This window comes from Anolis sagrei, chromosome Y (genome assembly GCF_037176765.1).
Source record: "Anolis sagrei isolate rAnoSag1 chromosome Y, rAnoSag1.mat, whole genome shotgun sequence".
Taxonomy (NCBI): domain Eukaryota; kingdom Metazoa; phylum Chordata; class Lepidosauria; order Squamata; family Dactyloidae; genus Anolis; species Anolis sagrei.
This window is the reverse complement of record NC_090035.1, coordinates 70533148-70547498: the sequence shown is the minus strand read 5'-3', so window position 1 is coordinate 70547498 and position 14351 is coordinate 70533148. Positions and strand designations below refer to the sequence as shown.

The following is a 14351-nucleotide window of genomic DNA, read 5'->3' as shown; positions in this document are numbered from 1 at the left end:
CCTGGAGGAATGGCTACACACCTGAACATTCAGATTTTCTGTAAATTCCTAGGGTAAAAGGCAAGCTTTTTTGAAATGGTTTCAAGCCTGATGAAACTCATGGCACACAAATTGTCAGGGTTGTCGTTTATTGGGATCAGAACCTCAATAGCAGGTATGGGCAGACTCTGACCCTCCAGGTTTTTTGGACTTCAACTCTCACAACTCTACTGGCTGTTAGGAATTGTGGGAGTTGAAGTCCAAAAGACCTGGACGGCTGAAGTCTGCCCATGCCTACTATATAGATTCATGTCATTCTATATGAATATGAAATGAATACATTTTTTAGGTTTTATTGACAAGTACCAAGACACCTCTAAGCTGTGAAAACTTAACAAAGTATGCATACTAATGTCCTGTTCCATTCCACTCCCAAGATATTAAAGGTAGAAAAAGAAGAAGGTATGGGCAAATAGCCAATGGGGTTGTTCCTGGTGCTGGAAGGGAACATGGCATGGAGGGGAGCTAGCCCTGGAAAGGGGCTCCGTGATTGCAATTTCCGCTTCCCAATTCTCTGTCTCAAGTGCATCTGCTGGGAATTACTTGTGTGTTCCATAATACATCTCTTAAGGTGGTTTGTTTCTACTTTTCACAGGGACTGCATTCCATGGTTTCTGTGGCCCTTTCATAATAGGGACACGGTTCGTGCAATAAGGGAAGGAGAACCCTAGGGCGAACTTCAGGACTTCAAAGCCAGTGGAAACCCTCTGGAATTAGAATACCCATTTTGCCACCCATCTCCTTCTTATGGATACCTGCACTTGCTTTCAGTTATTGCTTCCCACTTCCAAACCATCACAGAAATGGTTATGGAAGGCCACATCAAAGCTGCCCTCCATTCCACCCAAATCCAGTGACTGCAAAAGTTATTAAACTTTGCAAAGACCAAAATGCCATTTGTGTCTGTTTATTCCCAAATGCCATATGATGACAAGGGGAAACAGACAAATTGTCTACACAGTCTCCACTGTTTATGGTGCAGACAAGAAACAACTTGGGCATGGGGTCATTCATCATGGGATCTGCCTAGGATGGAGAAATGTATGCAGTTGGATGCTGCTAACCGTGGGATTGAACCCTGAATCGAAACTTTCTGCCCAGGATTCCTCCTGGGCAGAAGATAGCAGGCTACTCAGCCATGCCACACTGCCAGGAGAGCTGGGCCTGGGAAGTTTGCTTTACACAGGCTTTCTCATTCTTCTCCTTCTCCTCCTGTTCCTCTTCCTCCTTGCTGTCTTGCAGAGCATGGAGTCACAGGTGGAAGAGTGGTACAAAGAAGTGGGGGAGCTGCAGGCCCAGGTGGCTAATCTCCCCCTAGAAGCCACCAGCATGGAAATGGTAGAGGAGAGGCAGAACACGGTTGGGACGCGCATCGTGCGCCTCATTGAGCCACTCAAGGAACGCCGGAGAATCCTGCTGGCCTCCAAGGAAGTGCACCAAGTCAGCCACGACCTGGAGGATGAGATTGTAAGTAGTGTGTGGGGAGGGTCCTCAAATTGGGATGGAAAGAAGTGTGTCGAACATGGGGTGAAACATGGGGAAGGAAGGTACAAGCCCGTAGTCAGAGGGGACAAAGAACTGCAATTCTTGATAGAGCTCCTAGAGCAGTGTTTCTCAACCTTCCTAATGCTCTGACCCCTTAATACTGTTCCTCATGTTGTGGTGACCCTCAACCATAAAAATACTTTCATTGGTGTTTCATAACTGGTGGGGGGAGGGGGAGGATAATTTTGTCATTTGGGAGTTGTAGTTGCTGGGATTTATAGTTAACCTACAATTCCACCAATTATGGAATTGAACCAAACTTGGCACACAGAACTCCCAAGATCAACAGAAAATACTGGAAGGGTTTGGAGGGCATTGACCTTGAGTTTTGGAGTTGTAGTTCTACATCCAGAGAGAACTGAGGACTCAAACAATGATGGATCTGGACCAAACTTGGCACGAATACTCAAAATGCTCAAATGTGAACACTGGTGGAGTTTGGGGGAAATTGACCTTGACATTTGGGAGTTGTAGTTGCTGGTATTTATAGTTCGCCTACAATCAAAGAACATTCTGAACTCCACCAACAATAGAATTGGGCCAAACTTCCCACAGAGAACCTCCATGCCTTGAAGGGACTCGCATGATTTCCCTCGCCCACACATGCGCATGACGCTGCCATGCTCCAAGTATGCCTGCTCTCCTCACCTAGAGTCTCAGAAACAGCCCTCCTCTTGGCTGAGAGGCCAGCTGAGAGGCTGGCCAATCACAGCAGAGGAGGACTTTTGGTGGGAGGATTCACCATCTGTTTCCAAAAAGGAAGAGAAGGACAGGTGGAGAGATCTTCAGCCTTCTCTGCCAAAGAGGTTCCTAAGACCATCAGAAATATATGTTTTCCGATGGTTTTCCAATGGTCTTTGGCGACCCCTATGAAACACTCATGCGACCTCCCTCCCCAGGGGTCCTGACCCTCAGGTTAAGAAACACTGTCCTAGAGCAATGGGGTCAATGGCAAACCCACCTTTCTGGCAGTTTTGGAATCCAGATTAAGAAAAAATGATAAGGGAAGACAGTCTCAGGAGCTGCTCTCCCACAAATAACAATAACAAAGATGTGCAGTGGTTGCCCATCTGGCAAGCTTTCATTCTAAAAAGGTTTTTTTCCCACAACTAGTGGCCTAGGGTCATAATTGACCAAGAGGTAAAAAAAGAATTCTGGGATCTGAAGTCCAAAGCACCCAGAGAACCAATGTAGGATCGTTGTTACCCCTTCCTACTCTATGACTTTATGAATTTCATCTGTGCAGAGTTGTTGCCCATGCACACAACTGCAATGGCGTAGGGAAAGTACTATTGCTCAACTGTATTTTGGGAAGCGGGTGGCTTCCCACTCATTCCATCTGCCACTCTCTCTCCCATTCAGCTCTGGGTACAGGACCGCCTGCCACTAGCCACACTGAAGGACCATGGGAGCAACCTGCAAACAGTCCAACAGTTCATCAAAAAGAACCAGGTAAGGAGACAGTGCTGGGAGAACCTCTCAATCTAGTGGCAATCATTGTTTACAAAGTGTCCTGCTTCGTTCTGATCCAGTGCTGCCATAAATCCAGTCAATAATAATAATAATAATAATAATAATAATAATAATAATAATAACAACAACAACAACAACAACAACTTTATTTATATACCACTCTATCTCCCCGAGGGGACTCAAGGCGGTTTCCAAGTAACAACACCAAAACATACAGAGTAATCAACATAAGCATAAAATTAACAAAACAACATAAGCACGAAATATCACAACACACATATATATTAAAAATAATCCTGCCTGTTCTTCGTGGCTGTTTGTCAGGGCAAGGAAAAGGGTCAAGGCAATTAAAAAGGACGGGCCAACGTTAGTGCAAAATCAGAGTATAGGGGCCAGGGAATTGGGTAAAGTGCTATAACTTCAAGGACATCCCCACGTAGGGTGCATTGCAGTAGTCCAGTCTGGATGTAACCAAGGCATGGACCACCCTGGTGCAGAACTTAGTTGAACTTTAGTCATTCTAGACCATTAATCTTAAACCCCATCACAAATGTGGTGTAAGAGCTTATCTTTGGAGTTATCAATACTACATTTTTTAAGCTGTACCTTCTCCCAATCTCTAAGGTTGAGCCCTAACCTCTTCAACTAAATGAAAGTTCTTCTTTCCTGCCTCCACATGCCAGAATCTGCGTCGAGAGATCCAGGTGCACAAACCCCGGATGGATGACGTCCTGGAGCGTGCCACCAGCATTGCCACCATCAAGAGCCCCGAGGTTGATCCTGTCCGTCTCCTGCTGGAGAAGCTCTCAGAGTTGTGGATAACCCTCCAGGAGGAGACGGAGCGGCGGCAGCATCTCCTGGATGCAACCTACCAGGTGGAGCAGTACTACTTTGATGTGGCCGAGGTCGAATCCTGGCTGAGTGAACAAGAGCTCTTTATGATGAATGACGAGAAAGGCAAGGTGAGTGGCTGGTCAGGGGGAATGGAAAGAACAACTAAAACTCGTGCGCCAGCTGTGACCGTACCTCGTGAAGTCTGATTTGGCCACAGTGGTCCACACTTTAGTTACCTCTTGATTGGACTATTTCAATGCGCTCTATGCGGGGCTACCCTTGAAGACAGCCCAGAAACTTCAAATGGTCCAACAATCGGCAGCCAGACTTCTAACTGGAGCAATTACAGGGCTCCACTAGCTGCAATTTATTTTCCAGTCCCAATTCAGGGTGCAGGTTATCACCTACAAAGCCCTGAATGGTTTGGGACCTGCCTACCTTCATGACCACATTTCCTTCTATGAACCTGCACGATCCCTTCGATCTTCTGGGGAGGCCCTCCTCTTGCTCCCACCTCAGTCTCAAGTGTGACTTGTGGGGATGAGGGAGAGGCCCTTCTCTGTGGTGGCCCCTTGACTCTGGAACTCGCTACCCAGAGAGATTAGGCAAGCCCCCACCCTGGCAGCCTTTAGGAAAAGCCTAAAAACCTGGCTGTTCCGGTATGCCTTTGAGGAATGAACAACAAATCCCCATACCACCTCAGTACAAAATGCCCTTCGATGCGCTTTATCTCATCCTTTAGTGAAATTAAACCCCATCGCTTGTCCCATCTGAATCTCCACCAGATACACTACCCTACTCATCCATCTCACCCAGGGTTTTTATAATTTTATCCCTTGCAATTAGCCCAGTCCACTGTGCTCAACTTTTTATTATTTTATTCCATACCCAGTGTTTACCTTGTATTATTTTGTTTTGTTTACATTTTATTTGATGTTATTATTTCTTGTATATATTCTATTTTTCTTTGTTGTAATTGTTGGGCTTGGCCACATGTTAACCGCCCCGAGTCCCTTCGGGAAGATGGTGGCGGGGTATAAATAAAGTTTTATTTTTTGTATTAAAGAACTTCCTGATGGTGAACCTGTCATGAAGTCTTCTGAGAATGACATGGTGCGAGTCTCCAAGATCACAAAATAAATGGGGAATTGACTCCTGGTCTCCATAGTTATAATCCAAAGCCCCCAGTGGCACAATATATTAAAACCTTGTGCCAGCAGGACTGCTGACCAAGAGGTCAGCAGTTCGAATCTGGGGAGAGTAGGTTGAGCTCGCTCTATTAGCTCCATCTCTCATGCGGGGACATGAAAGTAGCCTTCCATAAGTATGGTAAAACATCAAATATCCTGGTGTTCCTGGGCAACGTTCTCACAGACGGCCAATTCTCTCACACCAGAAGTAACTTGCAGTTTCTCAAGTCGCTCCTGATATTTTTTAAAATCCAGTGCTCATACTACTACACCTATTGACTCCTGCCTTTATATTGATCCCTGTGCCTGCTTTCCTTCCCTGCTTTCAGGATGAACAAAGCACCCTCCAGCTGCTGAAGAAGCACCTGATGACAGAACAGACTGTGGAGAATTACGCAGAGACTATTGCCCAATTGTCACGGCAATGCCGAGCTTTGCTAGAGTTGGGCCACCCTGACAGGTAGGGTGGTTGCTTTCCTTTTCCTCATTTCCCCTCTCTGCCATGAGATTCCCCCTCCACCAACAACTGGGCTTTGTCCCCCATCAGCGAACAGATCAGTAGGCGGCAATCCCAAGTCGACCGGCTCTATGTCTCGCTGAAGGACTTGGTGGAGGAGCGCAAGGCCAAGTTGGAGCAGCAGTATTGGCTTTACCAGCTCAACCGTGAAGTGGACGAGCTGGAGCACTGGATCGCAGAGAAGGAGGTGGTGGCAGGGTCACCTGAGCTGGGGCAGGACTATGAGCATGTGACGGTGAGTGGGGGGAAAATGAGGACCATCCAGGGGAAGGCGGATGGCACATTGGTCACATCAAAACACGTTTGAAAATAGTTAGGATAGGCAACACCACTTAGAATCATAGAACCATTGAGTTGGAAGAGACTTCGTGGGCCATCCAGTCCAACCCCCTGCCAAGAAGCAGGAAAATTGCAATCAAAGCACCCCCGACAGATGGCCATCCAGCCTCTGTTTAAAAGCCTCCAAAGAAGGAGCCTCCACCACACTCCACGGCAGAGAGTTCCACTGCTGAATAGCTCTCACAGTTAGGAAGTTCTTCTTAATATTCAGGTGGAATCTCCTTTCCTGTAGTTTAAAGCCATTGTTCAGTATCCTAGTCTCCAGGGCTGCAGAAAACAAGTCTGCTCCCTCCTCCCTATGACTTCCCCTCCCATATTGATAGAATCATAGAATCATAGAGTTGGAAGTGACATTGTGGGCCATCCAGTCCAACCCCCTGCCAAGAAGCAGGAAAATCGCATTCAAATCACCCCCGACAGATAGCCATCCAGCCTCTCTTTAAAAGCCTCCAAAGAAGGAGCTTCCACCATACTCCGGGGCAGAGAGTTCCACTGCTGAACAGCTCTCACAGCCAGGAAGTTCTTCCTAATGTTCAGGTGGAATCTCCTTTCCTGTAGTTTGAAACCATTGTACCACGTCCTAGTCTCCAGGGAAGCAGAAAACCAGCTTGCTCCCCCCTCCCTATGACTTCTCCTCACATACTTATACATGGCTCTCATCATGTCTCCTCTCAGCCTTTTTTTCTGCAGGCTAAACATGTCCAACTCTTTAAGCCACTTCTCATAGGGCTTGTTCTCCAGACTCTTGATTATTTTAGTCGCCGTCTTCTATACACATTCTAGCTTGTCAACATTTCCCTTCAGTTATGGTCCCCAGAATTGGACACAATATTCCAGGTGTGGTCTAACCAAAGCAGAATAGAAGGGTAGCATGACGTCTCTAGATCTAGGTACTGGACTCCTATTTATACAGGCCAAAATCCCATTGACTTTTTTAGCTGCCGCATGATATTGTTGCCTTATGTTTAACTTGTTGCCCATGAGGACTTGAGTAAAAAAAAAGTTGGTAGTGAATGCAGTAGACATTTCATATCAAAGAAAGCTTCCCACTCCTATCACAGAAGGCCTCACAGCATGGGAACGACATCTTCGGGGATCGCCATAGCCTCAATTCCTGAGAGAAGGCAAACCAAAGACGTGGCTGTACAGCACAGACATTTATGTATATGCTCAAACAGATACATGAAAAGGGCACATATACAGAGCTAGACAGAGAAGGAATGGGTACCAAAGCTTACTAGTTCCCAATTTACAAGTGTGTGAAGTGATTAGTTCTCTGTTTTTCTTATCTTTTGGAAACCCATGCCAAGGTAACCAGGCTCAGTCTAACTATTGTGTTGACTATTCTATATGCAAGGCAACTCTTTCTTATTCAGCATGAGCTGTATACAGTTCATATTTATGATCATACATAGACTACATTCATACAGACCTCCGTTCATTATATGTTCTTTCTGTTTACTTTACTAGTTCAGTTGTTTTCCATATCTGTTTACAGTTTTTTGCTGAACGATGATCACTTGTTGGCCTGATACGTATATTGTGTCCAAATTTCATGTCAATTTGTCCAGTGGTTTTTGAGTTATGTTAATCCCACAAACGAACATTACATTTTTATTTATATAGACTAGCTGTACCCACCATGCGTTGCTGTAGCCAATCTTCCCTCCCTCTTTCTCTCCTTCCTTCCTTCCTTCCTTCCTTCTTTTTCTTTCCCTTCTTCATTCTTCCTTTTTTATTTGTTTCTTTTCTTACTTCCTTTGCTCTTTGGTTCCATCCTTCCTTGTCTCTTTCCTTCCTTCCCTCCATCTTTCTTTTAGAATCATAGAATCATAGAATCATAGAATCAAAGAGTTGGAAGAGACCTCTTGGGCCATCCAGTCCAACCCCATTCTGCCAAGAAGCAGGAATATTGCATTCAAATCACCCCTGACAGATGGCCATCCAGCCTCTGTTTAAAAGCTTCCAAAGAAGGAGCCTCCACCACACTCCGGGGCAGAGAGTTCCACTGCTGAACGGCTCTCACAGTCAGGAAGTTCTTCCTCATGTTCAGATGGAATCTCCTCTCTTGTAGTTTGAAGCCATTGTTCCGCATCCTAGTCTCCAGGGAAGCAGAAAACAAGCTTGCCTCCCTCCTCCCTGTGGCTTCCTCTCACATATTTATACATGGCTATCATATCCCCTTTTTCGTTCCTTCTCTCCTTCCTTGTCTCTTTCACTTTTTTATTTCCTTCTTTCCTTCCTTCCTTCTCTACCTTTCTTTCTTTCCTTCCTTCCTTCCCTCCCTCTTCCTCTCTTTCGTTTCTTCTCTCCTTCCTTCCCTCTTTCACTTTTTTATTTCCTTCTTTCCTTCCTTCCTTCTCCACCTTTCTTTCTTTTCTTCCTTCCTTCCCTCCCTCTTTCTCTCTTTCGTTCCTTCTCTCCTTCCTTCCTTCCCTCTTTCACTTTTTTATTTCCTTCTCTCCTTCCTTCCTTCTCTACCTTTCTTTATTTCCTTCTCCCCTTCCCTCCTTCTTTCCCTCTTTCTCTCTCTCCTTCCTTCCCCATTTCTGTGTATGTTTTGTGTGTGCATATATGTGGTTTTGTGCTTGTGTTGTAATGTATTTTTTTTGTTTTTTGGCTTCTTAAGTCCCTTCTGCTGTGTTTTTCAGTGTTTTTATGAGTGATGGTAACTCGTTGGCCTGATCGGTGTCTTGTGTCCAAATTTGGTGTCAATTCGTCCAGTGCTTTTTGAGTTATATTAATCCCACAAACAAAATATTACATTTTTATTTATATAGATTGTTGCCATCATTTGGTTTAGGTATTCTCCTTAGTTGTGATCTTAGTTCATATGTTTGCCTTTTACATTCCAGTTTTTGCCCTTTATGGGGTTATTACCTGGAGATTGCCAGCATTATTATGGCTGGGCCAGTGCCCTGTGGTCCCTGCCACATTTACTAAGAGAGAGGTCAGTAGAAGTATCACCTTGTGGCTAAGGGTCCCTTGTGTGGGGTTAGGAGGGGATGCTCTGCACATGCCCCCAGTTGCTGTGTCATCTTATGATTTCACAAGCTGCCAGGCGGAAATATCAGTAAGGATAGAGAGGAGGTTGACATTTAGCGTAAGAATTAAGTATTCATTAAGGTAGGCTTCTGCAGAATGCCTTTTCCTCTCAGCTGAACGCCTCTGACAAAGAGCTTCCAGGGTAGAGAAAGTCGCTGGAATTGCCGCAAAGTCAGCACCTCTGCCTATTAATGTTCCCTCTGAAGTCTGCTGCCTGTGTTCACTTCTCCTAATTTCTGACATACTACCCTCTGGCATATTCCCTCCCTCCCACATCCTTCAGCTCCTGCAAGAGAAGTTCACTGAGTTTGCCAGCGAGACGGGCAGCATCGGCAACGAGAGGATCTCAGCCGTCAACCAGATGGTGGATGAGCTCATCGACTATGGGCACGCGGATGCTGCCACCATCGCCGAGTGGAAAGACGGAGTGAACGAGGCCTGGGCTGACCTGCTGGAGCTGATGGAGACGCGGGCACAGATGCTGGCGGCCTCCCATGAATTGCACAAGTTCTTCAATGACTGCAGGGAGGTGCACTCCCAGATTGAGGAGAAGAAGCAGCGTCTGCCGGAAATCACATCCCGGGAGTCCAAGACCTCGGCTGGCACTTTGCAGAGGATGCTGAACTCTTTTGAACATGACGTCCAGATCCTGGTGTCTCAGGTGAGGGGAAGCAGGTATAGCTTCAACGCTTCTTCAGAAAGAGCCCATCCTAAAGCACAGTTCATTAAAAATATATATTCCTTGAATATTCTCCCATCAAAGCATGCAATGGTAATGGGACCAAGAAAAAGGCCTTCTTGATGGTCTTAGAACTTAGAGCAGCTCATACAGTCATTGAAATAGTCCATTTTTAAGGTGGGCAGTTCTTTAGAGCCCCCGGTGGCACACTGAATTAAAGCGCTGGGCTGCTGAACTTGCTGACCAAAAGGTCACAGGTTCGAATCCCAGGAGTGGGGAGAGCTCCCGCTGTTAGCTCCAGCTTCTGCCAACCTAGCAGTTTGAAAACATGCAAATGTGAGTAGATCAATAGGTATCGCTCCAACGGGAAGGTAATGGCACTCCATGCAGTCATGCTGGCCACATGACCTTGGAGGTGTCTGCAGGCAATGCCGGCTCTTTAGCTTAGAAATGGAGATGAGCACCAACCCCCAAAGTCAGACACGACTGGACTTAATGTCAAGGGGAAACCTTTACCTATACCTTTAGATGAAAACCATAACTTTGAATTGTACCATTAACCAGTGAAGCTGTTTCTATAGGGGAGTGACTTGGTCCCTGTAAGCACCCCCATCCTAGTTTCAGCATTTTGGATCTGCTGAAGTTTGGAAATATTGTATTTCACCTCATAATAGTCACCACTACATAATGGCCACACCTCAATTCTTTGGGTGCCAAAAATGGTATTTTAGTTTCCCTTGCATCATAGTCACACTTCCATTAGGGACTGATCCTTCCTTCCTTCCTTCCTTCCTTCCTTCCTTCCTTCCTTCCTTCCTTCTTCTTTCTCCAAAGGTAAGAAAGTTAAATATATATATAAAATGGAGGACTCTGAAGCTCCACTATTCTCCCCTCCCTCCTTCTTTGAAGGCAAGGCAATTTACAAAACCTGGAGCTTTTTGGAGGAAGGAGGAAGGAGGGAAGAGACCTCCATTTCAGGCTTTTTAAAAACTGCCTTGTCCTGGAGGAAAGAGGGAAGAATAGAACTCCAAAGACCTGCATGTCATAGTTTTTAAACTGCCTTAGCTTTGAAAAGGGAGGAAAAATCAGACCACCATTCCTCATCTTCCTCCTCCTCCCCTTTCAGAGATAAACATTCTATTTTAAACCAAAAATAACAGAAACCAGAGAATTCCTCACATAATAGTCGCACCCCCCTTTTTAAATGAAAAAGGGGGAAAGTGCAACTATTATGTGATGAAATCTGGTAGTTTCCTAGAGGTGTCCCATGTAGAGTGCATTCCAATAATCCAAATGGGATGTAATGAAGGTATGTGTTGTCATCGACTTGCAGTCATCTTTTTGTATAGGATGAAAGAGCCCTAAGCAAGCAAGGTGATTGTCATGCAGGGACACTTATCTTCTTGCTATCTTCTGCCAGTGTTGGGCAATAGTGTGATACTGGTGTATTTGGCAGGTGCGGCAGCTTCAGGAGGTGGCAGCCCAGCTGCGGACTGTGTATGCAGGTGAGAATGCCGAGGCCATTGCCACCAAGGAGCAGGAGATGATGCGTTCCTGGAAGGAGCTGCTGACATCATGTGAAGACTGCCGGCTGCAGATCACCACCACCACTGACAAGATGCGCTTCACCAGCATGGTCAGGGACCTCATTTCCTGGATGGACACCATTATCTGCCAGATTGGCACTGGCGAGAAACCCAGGTACAGTGTGGGTGGGGAATGGGACACAGATTTGTGTCACACAATCTAACAACGCTGTCAGGCAGATTTTATTAATTTGGTCCATTTGCAGAGGAGGTCAAATTCCTTTCCCCATTCATTGTGATAGAAATATCCTGAAATATAAAGACACTTGCAAGCAGAATCTGTTCATAAAAATCCCCTCCATATATTCAATTACTCCCAAGTAAGTGTCCCATAGTCAATGCCAACAACCTTCATTGGTCCTGTCCTGCCCTGCCTTGTACCTGTCCTTGGCTTGTGCTGAAAACCAGCAGTGTTGGGCAGCTTGCCATTCAGGCAGAAGATACCAGAATAGGACTCTCAACCGATCAGATTTCATCTGACCAATTCACAATCTGAGGCCCCTGGTGGCCAAAGCAAGGGATCCATCTGCTGGGCAATTGCCCAAAAGCCCTAGTTCAGAGCATCTTTTGGGGGGATTTCCTAAAATGCACTAGAATCTATGAATAACACTAGCTATCTGCAGTAACAAGTGTGGAGTGATACAATCAGTGGATCATCAAGCTGACCATAGATTACACAGGGTCCAAGGCCTATCTGAAGAGCCATGTTTTTAAACTCGCCCAAAAGCATATAGAGCTGGAAGAGCCTAATCTAATATCTTTAGGGAGGGTTTTCCAGAGCTGTGGAAGCCCTACCGAGAAGGCAAGTGTATCTCGTCCCCACCAACCATAATTGAGACGGTGGTGGGACCGAGAGAAAGGCCTCCCTAGCAGATCTCAATGCCCATGCCAGTTCATGGAAAGAGATGTGGTTTCAAAGATAGGTTGGATCCGAAGCATATATAGCTTTATAGGTAATCATCTGCACTTTGAATTGGGCCCAGAAACTTGTTGGAAGCCATTGGAGATGCTTTAAAAGGAGAGTGGTGTGCTCTCTAAAGTTAGAAATTGCTGACCAGTTTCTGAGTTGTCTTCAAAAGCAGCCCCATGTAGACTGCATTACAGTAGTCCATTCTGGATGTAACTAAGGTGTGGACCTCTGTGACCAAGTCATGGTGGATTGCACTGGAGGCAAAGGGATGGATCTGGGGCCCTGTGTGTCTGCTCCTGACCACAATACATAGATTGCTCTCTTCCCAATGTCCTTGCAGGGATGTGTCCTCAGTGGAAGTCCTGATGAATTACCACCAGGGCCTCAAGAGCGAGATTGAGACCCGCAACAAGAACATTGCTGCCTGTGTGGACCTGGGCAAGACACTGGTGCTGAACAAGAGCCCAGCCTCTGAAGAAGTGAGTGCCCAATCCTTACAGCCCTGGAGTTATGGAAAAGGGTTGGAAGGAGGGAGGCATGCATTCTGGCAGTACCCACAATCTGGTATTCCTCGGTGTTGAAGGACAGGGACTTTCCTCCCCTTCCCACCCATTTCAGCCAGGACTATCTCTTTGTTCTCTTACAGATTAAGCTGCACCTGGAAAGACTGATGACGAAGAAGAAGGAGATGGTGGACAAATGGGACCGGCATTGGGAGTGGCTGCAGCAAAGTAAGCCTTGGTCCTTGGCTATCCCAGCAAACCAGGGACATGTGATCGCAGAAGTGTCTGAGAGAGCAAATGCTGCCATATTTGGGGGGGGGGGGGGGGGGGTCACAAGTTTGTTTCAGAGGGGTTGCCATAGAACTTCAGAAAACATATATTTATGATAGTCTTAGGAACCAAATTTGGCAGAGAAAGGTGGAGATCTCTCCACCTATCCTACTCTTCCTTTTTGGAAACAGATGGTGAATCCTTCCACCAAAGGCTCTCCTTCATTGTGACCTCTTAGCCAAGGGTAGGGCTGTTTCTGAGACTCAAAGCACAGAGGGGAGAGCAGGCATGCTTGCTGTGTGGCAGCATGGTGCACATGCACGGGCAAGGGAGAGCATGTGAGGGAGGCTTGCACCAGGGAGTCCTTCATAGGCATGGGTTAGGGTTAGACCCTCCTCCACTGTAACTAGACGGGCTTTCAGCTGGCCTCTCAGCCAGTGGGAGGGTGAGACTATTTCTGAGACTCCAAGTGGGGAGGGAAGAGTAGGCGTGCTTGGCACATGACAGTGTAGTGTGCATGTTTGGGCAAGGAAGAGCATGTGAGGCTAGAGGGAGGCTTGTGCCAGTGAGTCCCTTCAAGGCATGGGGGTTCTGTGTGGGAAGTTCGGTGCTATTCTATCATTGGTGTGGTTCAGAATGCTCTTTGATTGTAGGTGAATTATAAATCCCAGCAACTACAACTCGGAATTGTCAAGGTCTATTTTCCCCAAACTCCACCAGTGTTTACATTTGGGCATATTGAGTATTCGTGCCAAGTTTGGCCCAGATCTATCATTGTTTGAGTCCACAGTGCTCTCTGGATGTAGGTGAACTACAACTTCAAAACTCAAGGTCAATGCCCACCAAACCCTTCTAGTGTTTTCTGTTGGTCATTGGAGTTCTGTGTGCCAAGTTTGGTTCAATTCCATCATTGGTGGAGTTCAGAATGCTCTGTGATTGTATGTAGGTGATATGTAGGTGAACTGTAAATCCCAGCAACTACAACTCCCAAATGACTAAACCAACTCCCTCCCCAACCCCACCATTATTCAAATGTGGACGTATCGGCTATATGAAGTAGCAACAAAAATAATTTTATGGTTGCGGGTCACCACAACATGAGGAACCGTATTAAGGTGTCGCAGCATTAGGATGGTTGAGAAACACTGTCCTAATACTTCATCGCACTGGAGAATGAAACCACTTTAAATCCGGTTGCTGCCACCTGCTTACTTACTTACTTAGGCGATCCCTCGTTTTCCGAGGAGGATTGTCTTTCAGTATTCTTGTGAGTCCGTATGTGGCTGTGGAGCCCTATTCTTGCTCTGCATCTTCTTCCGCAGTAAGAGCATTAGTTTCCAGGTGGAAGGCAGTCTCGGTCAGTGTTGGCTTGACGCGCCTTCCTCTTGGCACGCTTCTCCCTTTCGCCCCCCATTCGTGCC

At 46.3% G+C, this 14351-nt stretch overlaps 1 protein-coding gene across 1 annotated transcript in view; it reads left to right on the top strand.

Annotated features, from left to right (window-relative positions):
• Positions 1–14351, top strand: part of LOC132780136 (spectrin beta chain, non-erythrocytic 4) — a 101704-nt gene that overhangs the window by 75226 nt on the left and 12127 nt on the right. Inside the window, exons 22-30 of the mRNA XM_067461474.1 lie at positions 1282–1506; positions 2947–3036; positions 3741–4019; positions 5411–5541; positions 5629–5833; positions 9266–9643; positions 11118–11362; positions 12498–12636; positions 12804–12888. Of these exons, the coding sequence (XP_067317575.1) occupies positions 1282–1506; positions 2947–3036; positions 3741–4019; positions 5411–5541; positions 5629–5833; positions 9266–9643; positions 11118–11362; positions 12498–12636; positions 12804–12888 (1777 nt within the window). The remainder of the gene's footprint in view (positions 1–1281; positions 1507–2946; positions 3037–3740; positions 4020–5410; positions 5542–5628; positions 5834–9265; positions 9644–11117; positions 11363–12497; positions 12637–12803; positions 12889–14351) is intronic.